At 62.2% G+C, this 27,011-nt stretch overlaps 1 protein-coding gene and 1 non-coding gene across 5 annotated transcripts; one reads left to right on the forward strand and one right to left on the reverse strand.

Annotated features, from left to right (window-relative positions):
• Positions 1 to 170: 170 nt before the first annotated feature.
• WDR5 (WD repeat domain 5) lies at positions 171 to 14,920 on the forward strand. Of its 4 annotated transcripts, XM_061434147.1 has the most exons (15): positions 171 to 306; positions 977 to 1,052; positions 3,421 to 3,580; positions 4,239 to 4,347; positions 4,510 to 4,583; positions 4,927 to 5,016; positions 5,154 to 5,243; positions 5,372 to 5,455; positions 8,960 to 9,015; positions 10,527 to 10,573; positions 12,328 to 12,403; positions 12,866 to 12,899; positions 13,089 to 13,163; positions 13,559 to 13,646; positions 14,514 to 14,920. In XM_061434147.1, the coding sequence occupies exons 3-15, from the start codon at positions 3,500 to 3,502 to the stop codon at positions 14,612 to 14,614; spliced, it is 1,005 nt and encodes a 334-aa protein (XP_061290131.1). In that variant the 5' UTR covers positions 171 to 306; positions 977 to 1,052; positions 3,421 to 3,499; the 3' UTR covers positions 14,615 to 14,920. The 4 variants fall into 4 exon arrangements, with proteins under 4 accessions (XP_061290131.1, XP_061290134.1, XP_061290132.1 ...); XM_061434150.1 differs by lacking the exons at positions 171 to 306; positions 977 to 1,052 and adding an exon at positions 1,106 to 1,394; XM_061434148.1 differs by lacking the exons at positions 171 to 306; positions 977 to 1,052 and adding an exon at positions 3,091 to 3,238.
• Positions 14,921 to 18,200: 3,280 nt separating this feature from the next.
• LOC133257896 (U6atac minor spliceosomal RNA) lies at positions 18,201 to 18,326 on the reverse strand. Its single transcript, XR_009739754.1, has one exon. It is a non-coding gene; the product is annotated as a U6atac minor spliceosomal RNA (small nuclear RNA).
• Positions 18,327 to 27,011: the final 8,685 nt, after the last annotated feature.

Here is a 27,011-nt window from a genome sequence, read left to right on the forward strand (position 1 = left end):
GCATCACGGTCTTTGCCAACCAGCCACTGCTAGGGTTAACGCCTTAAAGCAGGGGGCGCGCGCGGCACACTGTCCCTTTAAGGCGGTGAGCCAGGCCGAGGCGGTCTGTCCCTCGTCGCCTCCCGTAGCTCGCCTCCGAGAGGCCGGCTTTGTGCGTTTGCCCCGCCCCGTCCGCCTCCGCCCCCCGCGCACGCGCACGCGCACTGCCGCCCAGCCGCCTAGTCAAGCTCGGCCCGGCTCCCGCCCAGGCGGCGGCCGACGCGACGCCCGGAGCGCCCACCTCAGTCCCCTCACCGCCCCGGGCAGGTAAGCGGGGGCCGCCGGGCCGGCGGGCACGTCCCGGGGGGCGCGGGGCCGGCCGGACGCCGGCGCCCCCCGCGCCCCCGGCCGCCGCACGTGTTCCGGCGGCCCGGGCCCGGCCCGGGTCCAGCCCCGCCGGGCCTCGCAGCGCGGACGCCCCGCGCCGGCCGCCTCGTCTCTGGGCGCCCGCGCCGCGCGCCTTCTGCCTGCCGGACGCCGGGCCCCCGGCGGCCCTCTGCCCTGACGCGAGCCCGCCGCGAACGGGCCCGCCCGGACCGCCGGACCCTGGGGGCCTCCCCGCCCTCAGCGGTCAGGTGACGATCCCCCGGCCCCGGGACTACGGCCCCCAGCGCAGCCGAGCGCGGCGCCCCCTTTGCTTCCAGAGAGAGAGAGAGACCCCCGACCCACTGGGCCAGCCCGCGCCTGGGTGCCCTCAGCCGCAGAGACGCCCCCACCTCAGCCTGCCGCCCTCCCGGCCCCTGCCCAAGGCAGCCGGGCTCCCTGCTCCCCGGAGGGCCCGGGGCTCCGGGGATCGCGGGGCTGCCCGCGGCCACGGGCAGCGCACCGCGCTCCCGCAGTGGAGCCTCAGACCCCTTGCAGCCTGGCCTGCGAGAGCTGTTCTGGGGGTGTGGAAGATGCTGCCCGGAGCCCGCTCACCCAGTTTCTTCCCGCCCAGGTTCCCTGTCGACGCTGGCGGGTCTTGAGCGAGACACTGCCTCCGAGCTTGGCGAGGCTCCATAGGAGGCAGAGAGGTAAGCTGGCGCGTCTGAGAACCCGGGTGGAGTGCCGGGAGCGGGGGGTCCCAGACTCTTCGGCGGCTCGTGGCCCCTCTCTCTTCCCACGGGCGGGGGCCCAGTCTCTGGGGCGGAGCCCCGAGCGTTTTGCGTTTTACCGGTTGACCAAGAGCACTCCCCACCCCCCAAGTCGGTTGGCTCAGCCTTGGGTGGCAGGCTCACCTGGGTGCCAAGAGGGGTCTGTCGTTATTGCTCTGGAGGCTGGCCCCACATGTGGAGAGTCAGGCGATCGTATTTGCAAGAGCTGGGCTGGATTTCCGCGCTGATGTTTTGTGCAGTTAATGATTTGCTGGCGGAAAGGTAGGGCAAGGGTTGATCTGGGAGGAGTCGGGCACCTTCTCTGTGAGACCCCCTGTGTATCCCTGCTCCTCACCTGAGGGCAGCAGGTTTGCAGGAGTCGAGCCTCACCTCACCTGGTGCTCTTGGCTTTTATGCTAACAGGAGCTGCTCAGGCCTCAGAGCTGCCGTCCCATCCCGAACGGAGCCTCTTCTGTTCCCACTTGCGTTGGGCGTGGACACGCCTCGGGCTTCCCCTCTGTCAGCCCTAGCTGTGGTCTGGCTCCCTGAGGGGCCGGCTTCTGTGAAACAGACCCTCCAGCTCTGGGCCTTGGCTCCTCTGCCCACCCAGTGTGCCGCCCACCCAGGGGAAGGCAGCGCGTGGGTCCATTGGCGGGGCCTGGTTGCACCAAAGGTATTCACTGAGTAGCCAGCGCTTCCTGAGCCGCAGCTTTGTGCCTGCACCTTGCCCCCGGGCAGGTTTGCCAACCAGCCCCTGGCCTCCCCCGCTCCATTCTGGGTGCCCCCTCTCCGTCCCTAGGCCACGACCCTCACAGCAGGTGGCCGGCCGGGTGCTCTGCACTGCCGTGTTGCGAGATGTTCCTCTCCCCTCCTCCTGGAGGAGACCGGGGATGTGCTCTTTTGGATGGCTTCCATCCATTCCGCCTCGGTGTGACTGCAGTTTTCAGTGCCGAGCTAGAACTTAGAGTGTGTAAACTCCTTGGCTCACGGTGGTGCCAGCTTCTGGACTTGGATGGCCCGCGATGCTTGTGGGATGTCTCGGTGGCTCTGCTCTGGAATAATGCCTTCCCTTGTTTTCAGAGTCACCTGGCTTCTGTGCTATGTATCCCAGTGACGGCATGTCCTCCTGTGATAGGGGAAGCCAGGCTCTTGCCACGCGGTGTTCCCCAGGTTCCCGTTTGCATGCTGCAGTCTCTCCATCCTCTGCAGCGAGCTGGCTTTCAAGGTGTCCGGGCGTGCTTCAGGCGAAGGCTTCTAGGAAGGCCGGGTGGTGGGGACTCCACGGCAGGGCCAGCTCCGGGCTGTGCTTTCCGGCTGCCTGGTCGATGCCTCACTGGGGACAGAGAGCCTCTCGCTGTTAGCATTCTTCAAGGGGCCATGTGTCTGCAGCCTGCACTCGGCAGCCCTGGAGCCGGGACGAGGGCCACGGGGGTGCGCTCCTGCTGTCGGCCCTGTTGCGTCGCTGGGGTGCTGTTGGGGGCTTGCATGCATTCCTGCAGCTCAGCTCCTGTCACTTGGCATGTTTGTTTCCTGATCAAGAGATCCTTGGTTACTTTTATTATCATTAATACACTTGTTTATTTTTAGTACTGCCGAGTCTTGCTGCATGAGCTTTCTTTTGTGGCAGAGCACAGCCCTAGGGTGCTTCAGGGGTTGGCCTCAGTAGCTGCCGCACGTGCTCTCAGTCGTTGCGGTTCCCGGGCTCTAGAGCAGGCCCAGCAGTTGTGGTGCTCGGGCTTTGTCGTTCCACGGCACGTGGGATCTTCCCAGACCAGGGATCGAACCCGTGACTCCTGCATTGGCAGACGGATTCTTTACCACTGAGCTACTAGGCAAGCCCTGATTTGTTTTAAGTGTATCAGGGGATCTTTGAAGAGAATTGCCTTTTGTCTGCCTGGACTTTGCTGTGTTTCTGCAGACGTGTGGGTAACAAAGCAGGAAACGCCGCTGAAGGTGGGTCCTGGGCTCTGATCCACAGGTGGGGCGAGAGCAGCGGTGTCTGAAAAGGACTAGCGAGGCGCGGGTGGAGCAGACCCCTGCCTGGACCAGCGCTCGCTGCAGGCTCAGGAAGGCCATCGCTGTGTGTTCTCTTTCCTGGACACTAACTGTTTTAATATATTTTATTTGTAAGTTTATTTATTTTTGGCTGGACCATGCGGCATATGGGGTCTTTGTTCCCCTATCAGGGATTAAACCCGTGGCCCCAGCCGTGGAAAAGCAGACTCTTAACTACGGCACTCTGGGTGGGTCCCTGGAGGGCAGCCATCTTTGCAGCATGGTTTGTGTGTTGGCCCGTCCCCTGCTGCAGGCTTGGACCAGCAGACGCCCTCCCACGGCGCGTCCTCCACTTGGGGCTGTGACCTCTCTGCCCGGGGTGCTGCAGAGCCATGGCGACCGAGGAGAAGAAGCCGGAGACGGAGGCCGCCCGAGCACAGCCCACCCCGTCATCCTCGGCCACACAGAGCAAGGTGCGTCCCCGGGGGCCCCAGGGAACGGCCAGGGCACGGAGGACGCGAGACGCTCGGAAATGGTATTTCAAGTGCGTAAGCCTGTTCTCCCTCCCCACTGAAACAGTGCCGGCTTTCACTCCAAACCACATCCCCAGCCAGTGCTTTTATGGGCCGTGTTGGGGATGCCCCCCTGTCACCTGGGGAGGGGGCTTTGTCAACCCTTGGTCTTGATCGTAAGAGTCTCTGTGGGACTCAGACAACGTCTCTTGTTAAGCTCCCCAACTCTGGTCCCACCCTTCCCTGTGGAGGTAGCCTGCAGGCAACAGGCAGGTCTGCCCAGGGGCGCAGGATTCAGGGGAGCTTGCGGGGGGCGGACCTTGGCACGGGTTGGGGGCTGCTGAAGCAGGGCTGGCGCTGCTGGGGCTCCCAGCTGCACGGTGGGGGGCAGGTGCTTCCGGGAGGGGTCCCGGTGTTTCTAGTCTGGATGGTAGAGTACGGGAGAAGCAGGGCTGGTGTGCAAAGTCCGGGCTCAGGGTTAGGTACGTGTGCTTAGCCGGATGAGGGCTCTCGGAGGTGCTGTCCAGAGCTTGACCTTACACCTTGGGCATCACGTCCAGACTGGCCATCAGTGGGCAGTGGGACAACTGTTTGCTGACCAGTACTCTCTCTTTAACAGCCCACACCGGTGAAACCAAACTACGCTCTCAAATTCACCCTGGCCGGCCACACGAAAGCTGTGTCCTCTGTGAAGTTCAGCCCCAACGGGGAGTGGCTGGCGAGTTCGTGTAGGTGCCCCCGCCCTGTGACTGCTGGTTGAGACTCTGCAGAGACGGGCCGGGGCGGGGGAGCCTGGTGACAGGTGCTGAGGACGCGGCTCCTTGGGTGCGGCTGTGGGCAGCCCAGATGTTGACTGGAGGCCTTGACTGCCTTTCCTCCCTTTCTTTCAGCTGCAGATAAACTCATTAAGATTTGGGGAGCATATGATGGGAAATTTGAGAAAACCATCTCTGGTCACAAGCTGGTAGGTGTCCGCCCTGCCCCGACTGAAGCTCTGCTGGGCGTGGGGGGCCCAACTCCCAGGCCTGTCAGGTTAGGGTCGGAGCCCCCCGCTCGGGCCTTCTCCCCAGTTTCTTAGGTGGTGATTTGCCTCCCAGCTTTGACGTCCTCAGGTGCGTCTGTGCCAGGCTGTAGGCCTGGCAGAGCCCCAGGGAACAGGCTTCTGGGCCTGGCCTGTGTGTCCATCTGTGCGGTCCTCCCAAGCTGAGGGCATGACGTCCGGTTACCTTCAGTTGGACGTTGGGGGTCTGACTCTGGCTGGCTGGTCCCGTTTAGTCAAAGCAATGACTGTGTGTCTCCTCCCGCAGGGCATATCCGACGTGGCCTGGTCGTCAGATTCTAACCTCCTTGTTTCTGCCTCAGATGACAAAACCCTGAAGATCTGGGACGTGAGCTCGGTAAGCTCCAGGAGCGGTGCGGCTGCTGAGCGGCTGTGTGTCGTCAGGCGCTTTACCGCTGTTGCGAGTTGGGTGAGGCGGGGTCACCCTGACACCGATATTTGGGGAAATAATCCCCAGCAACGATGTTATTTCAGGGAAAGTGTCTGAAAACCCTGAAGGGACACAGCAATTACGTCTTTTGCTGTAACTTCAACCCCCAGTCCAACCTCATTGTCTCGGGCTCCGTAAGTGTGTGGCTCCCCTGGGCGGGGGTGGTGCAGCTCCCAGGCTGCTCGCTGAGGGGCTCGGGGCTGGGGGGCTGTCCCCTGTGTTCCCCCCGCAGAACCACCGTCACCTGTCCCTTTGCCTTCAGTTTGACGAGAGCGTGCGCATATGGGATGTGAAGACAGGGAAGTGCCTCAAGACCTTGCCGGCCCACTCAGATCCCGTCTCGGCCGTGAGTCCCGCCGCCGCCCCAGCGGCAGAGGCCGTGCTCGGGGACCTGTGCCCGGGGGGTGGGGGGGTCTCACGGGGCAAGCAGGGAGCCGGGTCTGCAGGGGCTGAGCTGCGCAGGTGTGACCACTGGTGCGGGGAGTGTGGCACGGAGGTGACTGTAGTGGGTAGAGCATCCCGGGGTCGTGGTGGCCAGTTGTGGGGAGGCGGGGGGAAGGTATCCTCCCTGCGTGGTCCACAGTGACTGTTCTGGGCACCCACGTGTGCGGGGTGAGTGTGCAAGTGTTAAACTACCCACGTGTCATAAACTGCCCAATGTACGAATTAGGCAAAGTGTCTCTTTGTCAATGAAGAGCCAGAAATGGTTTTTTAGCCAAGTTTACCTTTTGAAAAGTAGAAGGAGTCATGTATAAACAGGTTGTCTGTTGTTACCGAATGGTTGGTCCTTTTCAGGTTCTGAAGTCCTGTAGGTGAGCGATTTTAAGTGTTCTAAGCCATGGACGGCCTTTGTCCTGCTGATGCCGTGCTCAGGCATCTTGACCTTTTGGGGACACGTAATGAGCTAGTTATCGTCACTGTGCTTATTTAACTTAACGTGCAGTGTGCATCATGAGAAACTCGGGGCTGGATGAAGCACAAGCTGGAATCAAGATTGCCGGGAGAAATATCAGTAACCTCAGATATGCAGATGACACCAAACCTTATGGCAAAAAATGAAGAAGAACTAAAGAGCCTCTTGATGAAAGTGAAAGAGGAGAGTGAAAAAGTTGGCTTAAAACTCGGCATTCAGAAAACTAAGATCATGGCATCCAGTCCCATCACTTCCTGGCAAACAGATGGGGAAACAGTGGAAACAGTGACAGACTTTATTTTTGGAGGGCTCCCCAGCCATGAAATTAAAAGACGCTTGGTCCTTGGAAGAAAAACTGTGACCAACTTAGACAGCATATTAAAGAGCAGAGACATGACTTTTCCAACAAAGGTCCGTCTAGTCAAGGCTATAGTTTTTCCAGTAGTCATGTATGGATGTGAGAGTTGGACTATAAAAGAAAGCTGAGTGCCAAAGAATTGATGCTTTTGAACTGTGGTGTTGGAGAAGACTCTTGAGAGTCCCTTGGACTGCAAGGAGATCCAACCAGTCCATCCTAAAGGAAATCAGTCCTGAATATTCATTGGAAGGACTGATGCTGAGGCTGAAACTCCAATACTTTGGCCACCTGATGCAAAGAGCTGACTCATTGGAAAAGACCCTGATGCTGGAAAAGATTGAAGGCGGGAGGAGAAGGGCATGACAGAGGATGAGATGGTTGGATGGCCTCACCGACTCAATGGACATGAGTTCGAGCAAGGTCCAGGAGTTGGTGATGGATAGAGAGGCCTGGCGTGCTGTGGTCCATGGGGTCACAGAGTCGGACACAACTGAGCAACTGAACTGGATGAGCTGTTTGAAGCTGCCTGGCATGGTGCTGGCCCTCGGGCTTGGCCCTGCTGGCCCCGTGTCGTGACCCGTGCCTGGGGCTAAGGAGGTGCCCGCTGCAGTTTTAACTACGTGTTCTCCAGTGCACCCCTGCTCTGCTCCAGCTCTGCCCGCTGGGGTGAGGGTCTGGGGCTCCTTCCATCTCTGTGCCTGCTGGTGGCCAACACTTGGTGCTGGTCCTCCCGACGGGCGCTGACTGGCGGCTCTCACTCCATGGAGAGGGGTGCGGCCCAGGTCGGCACGCTCGTGCCGCGGTGCCCGTGGGTGGGTGTTGGCAGAGCCCGGGCCTGCATGCCGCTTGGTGTGTGGCCCGCACTGTGGCTGTCGTGCCCTCACCCAGCACTGGTGCAGAGGGGCACCTCGCTGCGTTTGCTGGCTGTGCCCTCTGAACGTGGGCAGGAGCAGGGCGCAGCGCTGTGCGGGCTTTGGGCCCACTCAGCATCACCTGCAAGGGGTTTCCATCAGATCACAGTTGACAGGTTCAAAGTGTGGAGTGTGATGAGCTCAGGTGCTGCGAGTTTGAAGGTCGGTTTGGGAGGCTGAGGAGCTCGTGGGGGGAGCCGGGCAGGGCCAGCGACCAGGGCTCCTCAGGGGCCACGTCGTCCACACGGAGGCCCCCAGCCACCCGGGGCAGCGTCCCGACTGAGGTGTGAGGGAGTGTGAGACAGCGAGCCTCTCAGGTTTCCAGGACTCCGTGCACCGAAAGGGAGAGTCAGGTGCCGCTGGTGGTTTCTAACCCTGGTGTGTGCCGAAGTGTGTCAGATGCAGGCGTGTGTGTGCTCAGCCGCTTCAGTCATGTCTGACTCTGCACCCCCACGGACTGTAGCCCCCAGGCTCCTCTGTCTTTGGGATTCTCCAGGCGAGAACGCTGGCGTGGGCTGCCATGTCCTCCTCCAGGGGACACTGGGTGAAATGAAATACCTTGGGCTCGTTTCACCTGTTACTGCCCTGCGCAGCGGCTGAGAGGCGGAAGGGGCGCACGTGGCCCCGTCACGGGCCCTGGGCCGTGTGGATGGCGGTTCTCCCAGCTGTGGTCCCAGACCGGCCTCCGCCGGGAGCGTGGGAGAGACGCAGGCTCTCGGGGCCCTCGCACAGGGCAGGCACCACGTGCGGCAGCAAGCATGGTGTTTCCCCTGGGGTCACGTGTTATGAAAGGGCTTGTCCTGCCCAGGACTCGAACTTCTGACGTGGATTGCTCTTGCCGCTCAAGCAAAGAGTCAGTCAGAAAAAAGAAAGAGGACAAACCAAAGACCCACCAGTCGGGAGTCGGGGCTGGTCCGGTGGCTCTTGCTTATCAGCTGTGTCTCACCTGTCCCCGTTGTGGGCAGGGTCAGGCATTCAGGTGGAGTCTCTGTGTGGAGACAGCACAGCCCGCCTCCCACCTGGGGCTCCACCTCTCCTCAGACGCGCGGTTTGGAGTAGCCTGGGTCGTGCTCCCGCCTAGTCTGGAAAGCTCACGCTGGCTCGCGCATCCCAGGGGTCGGTGTCTGGGCACTCGGAGCAGCGATCTGGGTGTCTTGTGGTTCTGGGGGGTGCTCGGCGGGCAGGGGTGCGCCCATGAGTGACACTTGCGAGTGTCTGAATAGGTAGGCGTCTCTCCTGACTTTTCCCTCTGGATGGAGGCCGTGGTCAGTCACGTCTGTGTCCACAGACAGGCTCCAGCCAGCTGGGCTCTCCCCGCGGAGCAGGGCGTCTGGGTTGGCCGTTTGTCGTTTTCCCGGGGCGTTTTTTTTTTTTTTTTTCACGGGGCGTTTTGTAGTCCATGATTGAAAGACCCCAGACGCTTCGGGGTTGGTTTTCCTTGTGTGGTTCAGTGTCCGTCGTGAAACAGACTTGCTTGAGACGCCAGGTGAGAGCGATCACTTCATCCCTGTTGCTTGTGCGTCTCCGTTAGAGGCTCAGGAAGCCGGGGAGTTCAGAGCTGCTCCGTGTGTGTGTCTGTTGTGGGGTTGGAGTGCGGGAGCCGGTGTTGATGATCATGTCTGTGTTGACCTCAGAGCGAGTCTCCCCCTCCCTCTCCTTCATCCTCAGGTTCACTTTAACCGAGACGGATCCCTGATAGTTTCCAGTAGTTACGATGGTCTCTGGTAAGTAACAGCCTTACTTGGCTGAACCAGCGAGCATTTAAAGGCCTTTCCTCGCACCGTTTGTGCCTCTCGGCATCCGGCAGGGTCTGTGAGGCAGGTGGGGTCGGGGAGGCGCAGCTGTCCCAGACGTGGCTCCTTGTGGGCCCTGGAGGGTGGGCGTCCTAAGCTTGTGGCCCTGGTAAGGGGCGTGGTGGAGGAAAGGTGTGCCAACATGCGCATCCTCGAGTGCCCTGTTGGGGACGTCAGGGTCCTGAGCAGGTGCTGAGAGCCCAGGTCCGTCCCAGGGGGTGTGTCGGGGAGGGGAGGTGGGGCGCTGTCTCGAGAGCATGCTGTCTGAGGTCAGGCCTGTGGCCTTGACACTTGGAGTGGAAGTGTTGTCTGGACGCTGTGAGACGTGTGGGGAGCTGTAGGGAGAATGTTTTAAGCTGACCTCAGCACGTAGAGTGCGGAGCGTCAGGAGGTGTCTGGGAGTGCAGAGTGGTGTCACAGCAGTCACTGGCCAGACCCAGGGCCCACAGGGGACCTCCAGCTACGAGGGAGAAAGCAGCCTTAGAAATTTGTCCACGTTTAGTGCCAATAACAGAGAAGCTAGAGTAACGAAAGTGATGTGCGCAAGACACCGCGGCAGCACCGGAGCGCGCGGCGAGCGCTGCCGTGCCGTTCGGCCTGGCTGCGCCCCGCAGGAGAAGCTGTCACGTGTGGGTCAAAGCCCTCTGCCCTCTGACCGCTTGTTTTCAAGAAACACACCTGAAACAGGGTGTGTCGGTCCAGGCTTGGGAGAGAAGGGTGGGTAGGTGGGCCGGGCAGAGATGGGGCCTCGGCCAGGGGCTGAGCCGGGGTGAGCAGGTGGAGCTGCAGGAGACCAAGGGGGTCAGGACCGGCTGGGGCTGCGCCAGGCCTGGCCACGCGGGCCCCGGTGTGTGTGAGCACGCTCAGCCGGCGGCGGCTCTGCAGTAGGGCTCCCGGGGCGCGGCGGGGCTGACCGTGCTGCAGGCCACGTGTCTGCTGCGTGTGAGGAGTCGCGTGTGCCTGTGGACAGTCCGCGTGTCCCCGTTTCCTTCATCACTCAGTGCAACTTGGGATTTCCAGCTAACGTGATGAGAAGGTCATTGCGTGAGAAGTGGATCGAGGCTGATCTCTAGGTCATGGGGTGTCGTGCTGGCAGAAACCGCACACGCACCGAGGCTGGACTGGCGTGATGCCTGCATGTCCAGCCGGGGAGTGTCGGCTCTTAGAACAGGCTCTCTTGTCTCTGAACCAGAGGCCATCCAGACAAGTGCCATGATAACGCTGTTTGTGTGAGAAGCGCTGCCCCCGGGGCTGCGTGCTTGGCGTGCCGGTGCCTGGAGAGCCTGTGGGGTGGCAGGTCGGGCCGGTGGCCATGGGTGCGGAGCGGGCCGGCCATGCCCTCCTCCGCTGTCTCCCGTGGTGCTGAGAGAGTGTGCGAGTGAGCGAGGCGTCAGATGGGAAGCGGCCGGGCCCGTGCTCACCGCTCTGCTGTTGCTTTGCAGCCGCATCTGGGACACCGCCTCGGGCCAGTGCCTGAAGACGCTCATCGGTGAGTGGGGCGGCCTGTGGCCGCGCCCTGTGCAGACACCCTGTCTCCCACAGGGGCTCCTCCTCTGCTGCCGTCCCTCCTCCCCCTCTCCTTCCTGCTCAGCTCTGCCGTCCAGCCTGGCTGGGGCCCTCAGTGAGCCCTGTCTGCTGGGGCTGGGGGCTCCGGGGTCTCCGCAGACAGTGTGGGGCTCTGCCGGAGTGGGCTGGCACCGTGGAAAGGCAGCGTGCTCTGTGTGGCCAGAGGCGCCGCCGGGCAGGGTGTGTGTCTGGCCAGACGGTGGCTGAGGGGCCCCCAGGGCCTCGGGCCTAGGAGGCTGATGGGGGCGGGGAGGGTTTACTGTCAGGGAGGCCGATCTCTGAGTCCCGATGGAAGGCCTCTGCTGTGTCGGGTGAGTTGGCAGGCTCCGTGGGCCAGGCTTGCCTCCTGCCCTGGGCTGTCATGGGAGCAGGCGTGGCTCTGAGGGTCTGCTCCAGCCACCATCACAGGAGTCTGCAGGCCAGGTGGGTGGCTTCAACAGCAGAAACCTGTGCCCATGTCTGGAGGCTGGAATCCACGGTCAGGGCATGGGCAGGGCCTGCTCCGCCTGGGCCCTCTCTTTGGCCTTCCCCGCGAGCCCTCTGTGGGTGTCCTCACCTCCTCCTGCAGGTCACAGGACACTGGTCAGATCGGCTTGGCCCCCGCGGCCTGCCCAGCTGCCTCATCTGACGTAACCTGCCTCTGAGGCGCGGTCTGCGCGGCCAGGTTTAGGCCAGGAGGGCGGGGCGGGTCCCCGGTGGCCTTTGAGGCTTTCTCACTCTGCACGCTGTGACTGAGACGTTGCCCCGTGTGTCCTGTGGCACCGTCCCCCGGGTCTGGGCGCCCCCACTGGTGCTGTGTCCTCGTGCCCGTGGCTGAGTGAGGGCTCCTAGCTGAGTTCGTGGCTGCCCCATGGCTGGGCAGGAGCCGAGGCCCGAGATTACAAGCAGCTGCAGCTGCATCCCGCCCCGTCTGACTTCGGCTCTGGGGCGTCATGCCCTTAGGCCGTCCTCGGAGGAGCCTGTCCCAGCTGCGGGGCGGCTCTCACACGCCCCCCACGTGCCTTTCCAGCGTCCGCCCAGCAGAGGGAGCAGCAGCCCCCCGCGTGCGGGGTGCAGGCCTGGGGCCCCTGAGGTGGTAATGGGCGGGCTGCCCCGGTGCTCGGGACCCAGGGCCGCGCGGCCCCTCACCAGGGTGCACTCGGGCTCCTCCCCAGGCGGGGGCGGCACGGTCACCAGGCCACATGCCTCCCAGGCCGGCCCTGCTCAGCCAGCAGCTCCGCCCCGCCTCCCCAGGGCCCCCGGGCGCGCTGCACCCCGAGTGTCAGGAGCGGGGGTGTGGGCATGGCATTGCTAGGTGGTTTCCAGAGAGAACCTGCGCTGACGCAGTGAAACCTTCAGGAGAACAGCCGCCACGATTCAGCAGGCCGGCTGTGTCCTCAGGGCAGCTGGGTTGGGCAAGGCCCGTGCGAGATGGCTACCCCGAGGCTTTCTCTGTGCCTTGACTGGAAGCGGCCCGGGGGCGGCTGAAGACCCGGCCTCCTGAGGCCGAGTGGCCACAGGGCCTTTGTTCTTGAAGCTCTCCTGCCCGGGGGTCACGGGGTGGAGCGGCTCTCACGCTGGCATGAGTGGTGGGTGGTGGCAGCGTGGGCACGTGTGGCGGTGACCTCACTGGGCAGTGGTGGGGGAGCGCCCCTGGCAGTCAGGGCCCCCCGGCAGCCATGTCTGTGCTCCACACAGATGACGACAACCCCCCCGTGTCCTTCGTGAAGTTCTCTCCGAACGGCAAGTACATCCTGGCCGCCACCTTGGACAAGTAAGCGCTGCTGTGCCCACCCGGGGTGGTTGTGTGGCCAGGCCCCAGCCCGAGACCGGCCCTCCCTGCCGGGGCCATGGCGGAGGCCCATCTGTGCAGCCAGGGCTCAGATCCTCGGCTCTGTGGTCACTGGGGACCCTCCTGTCCGAGGGGTGGTGGGCACTGCTCCCGCTCCCACTGGGCACTCTGCTTCTCCCTGGCAAGCTGCGGGCAGGTGGCACCGGCCGTCAGCTGCCCTCCTGGGGGTTTTTGGGGCTCGGCCTCCTGTTCACGGAGGGCTGCCCGCAGGTGGGCTCTCAGGGTCCACCCCGGGAGGGAGAAGGACCGTAGCTGACACCCGTGCTGGACGGGCTCCCCCGCCCTTACTGGTGTGCCTGGGCTCCACGGCCCGCTTGGCTGTCCTCAGCCCCGGCGCCCCACGGGCCCTGCCCGCCATGGTGACGCGGCCCCTCTGCCTTGCAGCACGCTGAAGCTCTGGGACTACAGCAAAGGCAAGGTGGGTGACGGGGCACAGAGTGCGCCTTGTGGAGTGGGCGTGGTGCAAATGTCCCCACCATGCGGGTTAAACTCGGCCTGGGTGGGCTGTGGGTGGGGCTCACGGTGCTCACAGAGCCGTCCAGTCGTGGCTGGGGGCCGCCGGCGGTGCAGGGCGGCCCTGACTGAGCGGCGGCCATGGCGGTTTCAGTGCCTGAAGACGTACACGGGCCACAAAAACGAGAAGTACTGCATATTCGCCAACTTCTCCGTCACCGGTGGGAAGGTGAGTCGTCTGCCCCCGCGGCTCCCCGGCCCCTCCTGCAGGCGGGCCCGGTCCTCGCCCACACAACAGGCGGGAGCTTTCTGAATGTTACTGGTATGAAGACCGCCTCTGCAGACTGCTGGTTTGGGGACATCCTGCTCCCTCTGCCTGGGCCCCCTGGCACCCTCCCGACCCTCAGGCTTAGGCAGGAGCCTTGTGATGAGCAGCTGGGCCGTGACTGATGGCCAGCGTCCCAGAAGCCGCCCCGAGGCGAGCGGCAGGCGGTGGGACGGCATCTGGACGGGGTAGTTTGGGGGCTGCATGCCCTGCCGGGGCCGTGGGCGCAGACCGTGGTCCGGCCGCACGGGCGCCTGACCGGGCTCTGTCCCCGCGCCCCTGCCCCGTGCTGTACCCAGTGGATCGTGTCGGGCTCGGAGGACAACCTGGTCTACATCTGGAACCTGCAGACCAAGGAGATCGTGCAGAAGCTTCAGGGCCACACAGGTGAGCGAGCCGTCTGCTGCCACCGTCACTTCCCAGCTGCTCTGGGAGCCCCTCCTCGTCTGCAGGTGCCAGGGTGGTGCCTCCCGATTCAGGGCTGTCGGGGGATGGTCTGACGCCTCCCCTTGCAGGGCTGCGGGGGGACGGTCTGGCCCCAGCTTTAACCGCTCATTCCCAGCAGCTGGCTGCCCAGCTCTGAAGTCCCTGTGGCCCGTGGCCTCCTGGGAGTGGCTGGGGCCCATGTGGAGGTGGTGCCGTCGACGCGGGCTCCTCCCGGGCCCCTGCTCCATGCTCCTCTCCCCAGCGCTCAGGGGCCAGCAGTGTAGAGCCCTTAGCTGCCCAGGGCAACACCCTCTCCCTAAGAACTCAAGTTCCCCGGGAGCAAGGCCTGCCTCTACCCTCCACCTTTGGCCTCCACTGTCAGCTTGCGGCTTCTGCTGCGTGGCCGGGACGCTCAGAGGCTCACTTGAAGTCGCCCCAGCCAGAGGGAAAATGCTGGGGCTCCGTTTCCTGAAAATCTATAAACGCACTGAGTTGCCTGATGCCGGGGCCAGCTCACAACGGGATCTGCTGTGTCCGCCCTGGATGAACTTGCAGAGCCAGCCCCACAGGGCATCAGGGCCCACGCTGGGGTGGGGGGCAGTGCAGCTCTGGTCCAGGTCGGGGGTGTGACCTCCGCACTGTGAGCTTGACGGCAGCCCTGGCACACCCCTGGCCCGTGGGGCACCCCTTGCCTCTCCAGGGTCTGGGCGGGGCCCCCTGCTGTCCTCCCACCCTGAACCCCGGCTCCGTGTGCTGAGCGCGGGGTGGGCAGCCCCGTGCAGAGGGCCAGGCCCAAGGGGGGAACCAACGTCGACCATCTGTTTGCAGACGTCGTCATCTCGACGGCGTGCCACCCGACGGAGAACATCATCGCCTCGGCCGCCCTGGAGAACGACAAGACCATCAAGCTCTGGAAGAGCGACTGCTAGGCCCGAGGTGCCGGGCGCTGCCGGGAAGTCCACCCGGACTCGTGGGAGCGCAGCTCTTGGAGGGGCTCCCGGTCCAAGCCCGGGGACCTGTGGGGCTTGGCCCTGAGCTGCCTCTGAAGAAACTTGGCTGGGGCGTGTCTCCCACTTGAGGGTCTGGAGGTTGCTGGTGACGTTTCTGCCAATCCCTTTCTCACCGTCCGGGGGAGAGTTCCTAGTCTGTGTTGTGTTCAGAGTCCACAGAAATATTGTGTTCAGAGTCCACAGAGATTTTTAATTTTTTATTACAAAAAGGTGAAGTTCAATTTATCACGAGTTGTGTTTTTTTCCGGTAACTATTCTGTACCATTTTTGCGATTTTATCACCCAGCGCCAGCGCTGTGCCATTGCCACCATGGGTTCTGGCTGCCAGCCTTGGAGGCTGTCCCTTGCGTGTGTTCAGTGACGCTCTGGCGACAGCGTCCTGCCTGTGACCACGTGTCCTGAGTCTTTCTGGGGAGCACAGAGCGCTCACTGTGTGATGGCCATGGAAAAGCCTGTGCTTTGGGGTCATTGCCCCCCTGAGGCTGGCATGGGGACCACCCTCAGTGCTTCCTTTGGTGCCACGGCTGGTCACATGACAAGCAGCACCCTGAGCCGTGCTGAAGGCAGCCGAGCACGCGTGTGCACGCGTGGCAGCCGAGTTCTCACCCGGCGCTCTTCTCTGTGTGGCTCTTTTACGAGAAGTCTCACAGTTGGCAGGAGGTTGAAAGGATTTTTGACAGATCCCCCTAATGACATGTCCACTCCATCCCGCAGAGCCCAGGACCGCAGAGGACTAGCCAATGCCCTGCCGGCTCGCGGCGCGTAGGTGTGGGGCTGCAGGCAGGCAGTAGGGTTCCTCGTTGCAGAGACGCCCAGGCCTCTGCGATGTCTCGTGGTCTATGGCAGACGCTGGCGAGGGCAGGGGCGGGGAGCCCTGGTCTGGTCCCCCCACCACCAGCCTCAGGACGGGTGGGCTCAGGAGCCAGCTCCTCACAGGGAGATGGTGTCATCCACCCGCCTTGCCCACCTAGGCTCTGATCAGGGGCCTCTTCCTGCCAGCGGGACCGTGGGAGTTGGGGGCGCCGACTGCAGGGCAGCGCGGTCAGGGAGCTGCTGCCGTCCACGGGGGCCCCTCTCTGCAGTGGGTCCACCTGGTGTCCTGAGGCCTCTGCGGTGGAGGTGTGTCCCCTGCCTGGGTCCAGGTGGCGAGGCCAGTCCTTGGCCTCCAGGGAGCCCTGCAGGTGGGGAAGCAGGAGGCACCATGGACAGTCACAGGTGTCTGGGGACAACCTGGCCGCTGCTCCCCCAGCCTCCCCTTCAGAAGCAGAAACGCCGATGGCTTGGCTGTCATAGGAATGAACCGCTCCAGCGCAGGGAGCCCCGAGCCTGCAGCGCCTGAGTGTCTGGGCGGGAGATGCTGAGGCCCCATGGCAGGGGCGGCCTTGGTTTTCCCTGGACCAAGGTTGAGGTTCTTTGGGTTTTGTTGGTTCTGGTGTCAGACTTGCCCCAGGGCAGGGGCATGTGTGCAGAGTGCCGTGTCCTTCAATATAGTTTATTTTTTCTACATTTGAATTCTCTGTTGTAGATTTATGTAAAAATGCATTCTCTTTTTGAAAATAAAGAATTTCCTGTCTTGTAATTTTGTTCCCAAAGAAGCACTTAACCTTCCTTAACATGCAGCTGTTACTGGGGTGGGAGGGGGCAGGGGTGGCACGAAGGCAAACGACCACTCAACCAGCGCACACTTGGTGGGGGTTTCCTCAAGTCAGGGAGGAAACTGTAAGAGGCAACGACGGGTTCAGAGGAGATTTCTACACAGGCAACAGGAAGTGGGTTTGCAGAGGGATTCAAAACTGGTAAAAATCCATAGGACGCTAATGATGGACATCCCACGGGGCACAGTTTGACGTTTCTGAGGATGAGGGTCTGTGGACAGCCTGCGATGATGGTTGTGAAACGGCCCTAAGACCACAGTGGGGACCTCTGCACGGCACTCTGGACTGGACACCTGGCCATCTTACTTTGGCCTATTTCAAGGTCACATGTGTTTTCCTGACATTATACCTGTTCATCAAAAGATTGGGGTGCAGGGGAGCGGGGAGGGTGGAGATGAGGCCTTCGGGAGATGGTGGGAGGGCCAGAGAGCCGGGCTGGTCGGGGGGAGCAGACTGACCCCCCGAGACTGCGGGGATGGCCCCGCCAGGCCTCAGGCCTCACTCACCTCTGTCCACGCTCTCCTTCTAAGTGGCCTTACCAGCCTCGTGGCTTTAAACATGGCCTGTGTGCTGACGAGTTACAGCGTTAGATCCACAGGCCAGACCCTCTTCCTGGAGTCCAGGCTGAGTTGCAGCCCCCCAGCTCCCCAAACCTGCTCCTCCTGCGCCCGACCGTCACTGTTAGCAAGTCCCACAGACCTCATATGTGTCCCAAGTGACCACTTCTTGTCACCTGGACCAGCCCCCGGCCTTCTCCCACCCTGCCCTCCGAGCTGCCAGGCCCTGTCCCTCAGCTGTGGGAAACCCTCTGCTGCTCCCTGGTATCCTGGCCAATAGCCCTTGCCCTCTGACCCCACTCTGCAGCCACACTGGCTGGGCAGGCCAAAGCCTCTGCACTTGGCTCTCCTGGTCTGGACCATCCTCCCAGAAGTCCCCGTGGCTCCTCACTGCCTCCCTTAAGTCCTGATCCCGGGTGTCTTGGGCCCCACCTTCCCAATCACTGCCGCCTGCTCTGCTTGCCCCACTTAAGTGTCCACTAAGACTCTGGAATGGTCTAGGATGTGAGCTCCTGGGGCTGGGGTCCTCTCCTGCCTGGACCGTTCCCCAAAGAGTGGGGCTGCTCAGTTACTATTTGTTCCTTGAATGTCTGTGATGCTGAAGTGAAAGTGGTGTCCGGCTCTTTGCGACCGCGGACTATACAGTCCAAGGAATTCTCCAGGCCAGAATACTGGACTGGGTAGCCGTTCCCTTCTCCGGGGGATCTTCCAATCCAGGAATCGAACCTAGGTCTCCCGCATTGCGGGCGGATTCTTTACCAGTGGAGCCACAGAGAGAGAAGCCACCAGAGTCGCCGACTACAGCCACCTGCAGGACCCGCTCTGACCACCCGGACCTCCTGCCTAGCCTCCCCGCCCCTGCGCCTGCGCCCATGCTCAGACATACTGACGGGAAATAGAAGCCACCTGGCTGTCCTGATGCCCGGTGTCCGTCCCTGGCCGTGCCCCTGACTCTGTGGCTGGGTGGGGATGAGGAGGTGAGACACACCTGCTCCAGGTACACGAGAGCCGTGGGCCGCTTTGTATTATGAAAAAAAGCCAAGCAGCTCCAAGAGCGGAGGGAGTGCAGTCGCATAGGTGCCTGTCCCCGCGGCACACACGTGTACCACAGCCTCGTGTCACACGCCCTGCCTGCGCTGTCGCTGTGCAGTCGCGTGCCGCATACGCCGTGTATCCATGTGCCGCACACGCCGCGTACCAACGTACACCACAGCCGTGTGCCCACATGCCGCACACGCCGTGTACCCACGCGCATCACAGGCCCTTTGCACAGCCACGAGCCGTGCAAACTGAAAAAAACAGTGGTTAGATGCCACGAAGTAGGTGACAATGCCTTAACCGTATGCGTGTTGTCAGGCCCGAGAGCCTCTTCCATCCTTGTCAAGGGGAGTGCTAACCTTCTCTCCTTTCATACAACACAACTTAATTTCTGCGCGCTCCATATTTAAAGTCCTGTAGCACAGACACCTTTTGCTTATGGTGACTGACTTCGCGCCGCTGGAGGCGGCTGCATCCAACATGGAGGCACAATGAAGCCCATCCTAAACTTCTACTTATTGTAGCGTGAAGAAAAAAGACTGCTTCCGTAAAAGGGAGGAAAATTAAAAAAGCCTTCGTGCTCTAATATATTCATAAAAGCAGCCAATCAGAGGCTGAGAGGAATACCCGGAAGCCCAGCGTCCCGCAAAGACAAGAGATTCCCCCGGAAACAAAACAGGGCGGGCGCGCACTTCCTACCGCGACACGCCTCGCGGCCCGTCAGGAGACGGCGCGAAACCGTCTGCGGAAACGGAAGTGGTTTGTAGCGAATCAGAGGGCGAGGAAGGAAGGGCCGCCGCACGAACTTCCGGACGTGGCCCCGCGCTTGGAACTGTGGGTGTGGGCGTGTCGGGGCGCGCTGTGCGCATGCTCCCGGGGTACGGCCGTCGGCTTCCGCGCATGCTCGGGGTCGAAAGGCGGACGGTCTGTTGCCGGCTGCTCGCTGTGGTCTACACGGTGCCGGCTTCTGCGATTCCTGTACCCCCCCCGCCGCCCTTAGCCTGTAGCTTTAAGATACAGTTCTGCAGCTTCGGGGGCTGGCCGTCCCCGGAGTGCAGACGGCGAGCTATGCGGCTCCCGGCCCGAGGCTGCAGGCGCGGGGCCGCGTGTGCGCGGGAAGCGAGCCTCCGGTAAATCACGTGTTTGTGCGTGTGCACGTGTGTGCAGACACGCCCGCGTGTCCACAGTTTCCGCGCGCGCCTCGGCGCCCACACGCGCCCAGTGTCACGTCGTATGTGTGCGCGGAGACAGCACCCGAGGTGTGGCCGGTGGGTCCAGCCTGGGGACGCCGAGCGGTCTGGGGTGGAATCGGCCTGCAGGACGCCAGCCGCGTCCCGCCAGCCAGCCGCCCCTTGAGAAGTTTCAGGTTGGCCGGTTTCCTTAGACCTCCTCCGTCCCTGGAATTCTCCAGGCAAGAATACTGAAATGGATTGCCATGCCCTCCTCCAGGGGATCCTCCGACCCAAGGATTCACCCCCGTCTCTTAAATCTTTGGCAGGCAGGTTCTTTACCATTAGCGCCACCCGGGAAGATCCCGGTTAGTTCCAGGTGGAAAGCTCACCGGGTCCTCAGGGGTCAGCTGTACCCAGTTTGCAAATTATCCTGGGAGGAAATAGCCTAGACCGTGACCGGGAGACAGGCGGGCAGCCACTGGGGACTGGGTCAGCTGGGAGCGGGTGTGCTGCCCCGTGTCTGCACTCCCCAGGTGTAGCTTGAGGCCTGGCTGTCACCCTGGAGCCGGTCAGGACCGTGGGCAGCTGCAAGAGGCATCAGCCCTGTCTGGGTCACTGCTTTGTCCACCTGCCCGCGCAGTCCCAGCGGCCGGGCCCCCTTAGTTCCAGACCTCGGGGGCTGTGACTCGTACCCACCGTCAGACCACTGCCAGCCATGCTCAGCAGTGTTCCGCGGCTCTTATGGGCAGCCTGCCGCGCCTTAGCATTTTGCTTCCAGACCCAGCACGTTGCTGTCACTTACTACCTGAAGGGCCCTGGGCCACTTCTCCAAACCTTGGCTGTGTTAGAACGCCTTCTATTCCTCTGTATTCCGGGCTTGTCTGGGTCCCGCCCCTGCCCAACCTGGATGCCCCCTGCCTGGGGGGGCATTTCAGGGCAGGGCGAGTGCCCGCTGGAGAGGAGCCGCTGTCTTCACTGAGCACCCGCTGTGTGTTGAGGCCCTGGTGGCCCCACACCACTGACCTCCTGCGAGGATGGTGCCATCAGCACCCGCACGTCTAGCTGACAACATGGGCCGAGGTGTGTAATGTGGACATCAGCCCTCCAGTGGGCAGCAGAGGGCTTCGAGCCAGGCTGCAGGGTGAGAGGTTGGGGGAGTCTACGGTCTTGCTGCACAGCCAGGGCTTCTGCACACGACCCCCCAGCCTTGGGCCTCCCGGGACCCTCGGGTCTGGGCACATGGGAGGCTCCATTCAAAGTGGTCCAGAGCCCTGGTGACGTCACCTCCCCATTGCCAGGTTCCCGGTCCCCATGGGCAGCTGACTGCATGCAGATTCCTGGGCAGAGTCTGACTCTGGGGGTCCAGGGTCAGGCCTAGGAATCTGCATTCACAAAGCCTTTCGGGCACCCACTCACCCCCGTCTTGACAGCCTACGTTTGCCCTGGGTGGAGAGTGGATCACTCCACCTCATGCAAAGGACTTGGAGGTGATGACACTGACCAGGGAAAACTTCAGAATAAGGTGGAGGCTGCCTGTGAGGGAAGGCAGCCAGAGGGTCTTCACAGGGTCTAGAGGACCAACCGGGGAGGACCCTGGAGGCAGCAGCTTCCTCCTGGGACTGGTGCAGACCGGGGTTCCCGGATTGCATTTACCGAGGCTGTTTCTCCTGGGGCCTGCTGGTGCCTCCAGGACACCCATCCCTCACCGGACCTGAGTTCTCTGGGAGTGAACTCACTAGACCATCCCCAGCAGTCATCCCTAAAGGCCCCCGCATGGAATCAGGGGCTAAGCCCAGAAAAGTCCCAGAAGTAAGAGAGGGTGAGATCACCCAGTCCTGCCTGTTTCTCAGAAGCTGCGGGAGAGGCGTGGCTTGCGGAGTGAGCTCCACCCCCTCCACCTGTAGTTGCCTGGGTTGTTGGGAGGAGGGTACCCAGACCCGGAGGGTGAGAAGTGTGGGGTCCCCTCCAGCCCTGGTGAAGCCTGGGGCCCCTATGAGTCTTTTCTCTGCAAATGTCCTGGTGGAATTGCTAGATTAAATACCGGACTCCGGTTGGATTGGAATGTCAGATAAAAGGTGAGGGCTTAAAAGTGTAAGGATGCCTCAAACATTTTTTAGGACATGGCGTATTCATTTTCTGTGATACTGCCCTGGGTTTTACTTGCTACATTTGGCAACTGCAGGAACAGGGGAGGGGGGCTCTTGTCATCTGCCCAGGAATGAAGCACCTTCCAACGTGTTTTAGTGACTCTAGTTCTTGGGATGCCCTGTGGGAACAAGGAAGGAGCTTGTTTGGGCACTTCTGTGTTGAACAAGGGCTTCCCAGGAGGCGCTAGAGGTAAAGAACGTGCCTACCAGTGTGGAAGACACAAGAGATGGAGGTTTGATCCCTGAGTCAGGAAAATCCCCTGGAGAAGGGAATGGCAACCTACTCCAGTACTTTTACCTGGAGAATCCCATGGACAGAGGAGCCCGGCAGGCTACAGACTATAGCGTTGCAGAGTCAGACATGACTGAAGCAACTTGGCACGCACACACAGCACATGTGTGTTGAACAAAGTTGTAGAACGCTTCCCCACCCTCTTGAAAGGAAAGCCTGAGGGGGGGCCATGGAGTTTGTGAACACGAGGGCTTGTCGGGGGCAGGGGTGGGCATTGAGTCATCTACGGCGGTTCTGCAGGTCTGCACAGGACGCAGAAGAGAAGGTCCAGGGGAGGGGAGAAAGTGGGGGAGAAGGGCCAAGGACAGAGGAGAGGAGGCCGGGGCCTCAGCAGCCCTTGGTCCCACCCGGACCAGCTGGCGTCCACGCTGGGCACGCCCCGGTCCCCGAGTCCACTTACAGTCCCCGGAAGCACTCCACCGCAGGGACTGAGGACCGCCTCGGGCTGGGTGGGAGCCTCAGCCCTGCTGCTGCCCTGACTGCAGTGCCTTCCCTGCGGGCCAGGCGGCTCTGGACAGCCTCAGTTTTCCCGCTCTCTGGTGAGGCCTGCACTTGGGCTGGGGAACGTCAGAGTCAGGAGCCAGGTGGCTGGAAGAAGCCTGAGGCCAGCTTGGGCCCCCGAAGCAGCTGTCTCCCTTTCCCGGGAAGCCCTTGGTGTGGCGGCTCCGCCTGTCTCACAGCTCGGGGTTCTAGGCCCCTGCAGGTGGGGCAGGGCCATAGGTGGGGGCATTCTTCCCTCCCCTAGCCCCATCCCGCAGAGGCCGGGCCTTGGTGGGACGAGAACTCGGGCTGGACTCAGGACTGGTCTTGGAGACATCAGCGGGCTGCCTGGGGCTGGGCCGACGGCCGTGGGCTGGCCTAGCCTCTGACCCCGTTCCCTCCAGCTCCCAGATCTCCATCTGTCTGCTGACCAGCTGGCCCCCGCGGCCCTTCCAGTTTCCTGGGAGGTCCTCGGTTGGGCAGTGGAGAGCGGTGACATTCTCAGCAACAGCGACAGGTGCCAAGGACCCATTGCTTTTTTGGGACAGAAGGCCTTGGTGACCCGGGAACCTCCTGGGGCCATCACGAGTGTTTCAGAGGCAGTGCTGGGGTTCTGAGGGTCGGCTTCAAGGCCTTTGCTCACGGCCACCCCTCAGAGCAGGGGCCTTCGGGACCCAGCAGGCCCCAGCTGGTGGAGGGCCCTGTTGGCTGGCTCCCATCCTGCTGGCCTTGGAGTGGCCGGCGGGTTGTCCCTGGGTGGGGGCTCCGGCCCCTTGCCTGCGCTTTGCTGTCTGCAGGGAGCGCCCGGAGGAGGGGGCACGGGCTGTCTCCTCCTCTCTGCCGCGGAGGGCCTGCGTCCCACCTCCTGTAAACCTGAGAAGCGGAGCCTTCTTGCTTGTCCAGTCTGGGTCTCTGGGGCCCTGTACGTAGGTCACCTAACGGCCAAGCCTCAGTTTCCTCCCCGACGGGACTGGAGTTCAGAGTTTGGCTCCCAGGGAGGGCTCAGTAGTGGGTGACTGTTACTGTCCCCTTTGCTAGATAGACAAACGGAGGTTCAGGGCGTTTCGAGAGTGCCTGCAGGAGGCACCCTGGGTGCTCCGGGCAGCAGGGTCTGGAGCCCAGGCTCCTGGGCCCCAGAGATGCCAGGAGGTACCAGAGGATGCTGGGGGCTGGTGGCCGTGCCGGTGGGGGAGGCATCAGATTTGTGGGGTTCCTGACACACAAAACCTCTACCCAGGTGTAGCCTGGACGCTTTTCCTGGAGTTAATTCTTTCAAAAAGTCCGCTTTTTTTTCATAATACATGGAAAACCTCCTCATTGCCTGTGCATTTAAACCACACGGGAGCAAAGTAACCCTACTCTTGCCAACCACCCACTCTGATCAGCACACTCTCTTGCATTTTTGCTGATTTCATATTTCCTATTAATTGCTGCATGTGAAATGGCCTCTCAGTGACTTGGGGGTTGCCCGGGGCAGAACCAGCAGTAATTATTTATTTTTTGTGTGTGAGTTTCAGTTTCTCATGACTTTTCCTGGCAGTAGAGGACTCATCTAGAGGTTTGCTGTGCAGGGGAGGAGGAAGGTCCAGGTGAGTGGCTGACTTTCCAGGGTCTTCTCTGAGTGTTAATGGCCCAGATGCTTTCAGACAGGATGTCCTGTGTGGTTCTGAGACCCTGTCGCTCAGCATCGTGTTTCTGAGGATGGGGCGTGTCGCTCAGCCACAGTACAGAGTTAGTGCAGTTTCTTTCTGCCCCACCAAGAGCTGTTACGAAATTGCGGCCGTCATGCAGTTGATGGTGGGAAGGAGGAGCCTGCTTTTCCCTCTGCTGGGTCCAGAGCCCCGGGCAGGCAGGGTGGCCGTGTCCCCTGGCCGTCCCTCCCGGGGATGCCCCCAGGTCGCTCGGCCGAGCCCGCAGGAAGGGTGATGCCGGTCCAGGGGGCGGGTGACCTCTTCTTGGGGGCTGCTATTAATAAAGTGACCGCTGACCCCGGACGTGCGGAGAGTGGAGGGGACCGTGCGTTCCCAGGGCTGGCGCTTGGCCCGAGGCCGTTCGTGCGTGACTGGCTGGCCTCTCGGGCGCTCTGGTCCTGCCCTGGCCCCCATGGCCCCGATGGACAGGAAGCTCCTTGTGGACCAAGCATGGGGCTGCCCTTCCTCCCAGATATAAATATCCCAGGACCAGCTCCCTGCGAGCGTCCTGAGGCCCCGAGGGGGGGAGCCAGGCGGGACCCGGACACAGGTCATCTGCTCTCCACGGGCCGGCTCACGGCCACTCCAGAACTTTCCCAGGCTGCCGCCAGCTCTGCTTTAGGCTGCAGAAGCAGCCGGGCAGAGGGCTCTGCTTTGTTTCTCCTCAGTCATCTGTGGGACAGAAGGGGGGACGGTGCCCACCTCCAGGAGTCCTGCCCTTGGCTGGGGGGACAGGGAGGATGTGATGGGGGTGTCTGTGTCTCATGTCCTCTGCATCCGGGCCCGAGCCCTCGGGCTCCAGAAGGGGGAGACAAACGTTCAGACAAGTCACTGCCAGGCCGGCCTGTCCAACGAGCGGCCGTGTGGGCACCGTTGTCCGGTTCCCGCTGCACTGGGTGCTGCGCCTCGTCTTCTCATGGGTCCACGCACCGACCTACTGCCTCCGTCCACCCTGAGCCCCGTGGCCGCCCCCTGTGGCCCTGGCTGGGCACCCGGCTCCTCCCCAGAGGCTGCAGGGGTGTGGCCCTGGAGCCTGGGAGGGAACACAGCCCTCCTCGTTCTTGGCCCTGGTGGGTCCAGTTTGGCAGGGATTCTGGGGGACTCAAAATGATGAAACATCTACGCACCCATTGCGTGGGGGCACCAAAACTCACCCTGTAAGTGAGACTGGAAAGAATTTAGTTTTTAAAAAAAGGCTGCTAGACAGAGCAAGGCTGAGCCAGGCGTAGGGGAGGGCACCTGCTCCCTGCTGCTCTCCTTCTCAGGCCCATCAAAACCACCCTCACCTCTGCGTGCAGCTGTGACCAGGGGGTACATGGAGGATTGCTGCCCTGGGACCTGGGCTTTGCTCTCTCCAGGTGACAGAGGAGAAAGCTGACATTCAGGGATTTGAAGGCAACTTTCGGCTTCCCTGGTGGCTCAGATGGTAGAGAATCCGCTGGCAATGCAGGGGACCTGGGTTCAGTCACTGAGTCGGGAAGATCCCCTGGAAAAGGGAGTGGCTACTCACTGCAGTATTCTTGCCTGGAGAATCCCATGGGCAGAGGAGCCTGGTGGGCTGCATACAGGCCACGGGCTCGCAGAGCCGGACACGACTGAGCGACTAACACGCTTGGGTAACCACAGTCCAGGTCAGCCCCTGCCGCCTGCCAGGGAACTGAGGCGGCCCTCCGTGGGGATGCAGAAACACCCCCGTGCGAAGTTCTGCTTACGGTTCCCCCCCCGGGCCGGTGAGCAGAGGGCCTAAAGGCTCTAAGTCCTGTGGGAAAGAATTCCGCTCCCCCTTCACCCACCCAGTAGACACTCTGCCTGCAACAGACCCAGGTTCAATCCCTGGGTCAGGAAGGTTCCCTGGAGAAGGGCATGGCAACCCACTCCAGTATTCTTGCCTGGAGACCTCCATGGACAGCAGAGTCCGGTGGGCTACAGTTCGTGGGGTTGCAAAGAGTTGACACGACTGAGCAACTAACGCTTTCACCCATCCGGCACTTCCCAAACCCCCATCCCCTGGAGTGGCGCCCGCAGCCCCCGTGGGTCTACAGCTGCACAGACACGCACTTTGAGAAGTGCTGCCCTGTGGAGGAGAAAGGTCGAGTGCACCGGTCTCCTGCCTGCAGGTCCGTCCCCCGGCAGGCCAGTGAGGACGGGTGTCGCGCTGGGACCACCAGGGGAGTTGCCCCGGAAGGTCCAGCCCTGTCCTGTAGGTGTCAGGGCGAGACCGTCCCCTCTCTAACCTCTCTTCTCAGCTGTGGGTGGAAACACAGGGGAAGCCCTCACCCTTCATTCAGGGGGTCAGTGCTTGCTGAAGATCCGCTGTGTGTCTTCCCCGACCCAGCCCCACAAGAAGACATTCCTCAAAGACATGTGGCCCCACACTCTGGAGCTCCAGGCCTGGGTGGGGGCCAGGGAGCCGGCAGTGAACAAATGATTCCTGGGTTAGGTTCAGAAGAGCCTCAGGGGCTGAGGGAGCTTGTCTAGGGAGTGGGCAGGGAAGGACAAGACCTGGAGTTGGAGTCACAGTTTGCCCAGGAAAGAAGGAGAGCGCTCTAGGAAAAAGACACAGCCTGTGCAAAGGCCCTGGGCAGGAAGGAGCAGGGCCCGGCAGGACCGGGAGGGAGGAGACACGCTCAGGAAGACCCAGAGATGGAGTCCGGGCGGCTGCAGAGGCATCGGGGAGGGGCCGGGGGCTGGGTTGGATTCTCAGGGCATAAGTGGGCAGCGTGGAGGACGTGGCCCCCAGGGTCGCCGCAGTCATCAGGTGGGATGCGGGGCTGGCCTGACTGGGAAGAGCAGCCTCTCCACCTCAGTGCTCCTCCCGGGTCTCACAGCCCCTGCCCTGTCCCTCCGTCCTCCGTCCGTCCTTGTCCAGGGCTCCAGGTGCTGCGCTTACGGAGGCTGGCGGGGCTCTGCCTGTGCGTCTCCGGGGGAAGGGCCAGCCCAGAGCCTGCTCCTCCCAGTGGACTCCACTGGCCCAGACGTGGGAGATGCTGCGCTGGAGAGAAGCGTACGTCAGAAATTTGAACTCGCAGCTCTGGGTACGCACGCTGGATGGCGGGGACCAGGCTTGGGCCAGCACTGTGCCTGGCTTGGAGGGGGCTGGGGGGTCCCCTGGGGGTGATGAGCACGAGGCGTCTCCCTGGGGCTGCCCCGGGTGACGCAGGTGGGGAGGTCACCGCTGTCGCCTCGCCCCACTTCCGGCATCTCCCTCCGCCCAGCCTGGGGTGGAAACAGCAGTGTCCACGCACGGGGTCGGCTCTGCACCATCTCAGGCCTCCCCAGAACCC

Source organism: Bos javanicus, chromosome 11, assembly GCF_032452875.1.
Source record: "Bos javanicus breed banteng chromosome 11, ARS-OSU_banteng_1.0, whole genome shotgun sequence".
Taxonomy (NCBI): Eukaryota; Metazoa; Chordata; class Mammalia; order Artiodactyla; family Bovidae; genus Bos; species Bos javanicus.

What these genes read in the sequence shown, in the direction of transcription:
- WDR5 (XM_061434147.1), top strand. Translation starts at nt 3,500, where the DNA reads ATGGCGACCGAGGAGAAGAAGCCGGAGACGGAGGCCGCCCGAGCACAG. An exon ending in AGATCTGGGACGTGAGCTCG is followed by an intron (nt 5,017 to 5,153) that starts GTAAGCTCCAGG and finishes ATGTTATTTCAG; the next exon opens with GGAAAGTGTCTGAAAACCCT. An exon ending in GGGACTACAGCAAAGGCAAG is followed by an intron (nt 12,900 to 13,088) that starts GTGGGTGACGGG and finishes TGGCGGTTTCAG; the next exon opens with TGCCTGAAGACGTACACGGG.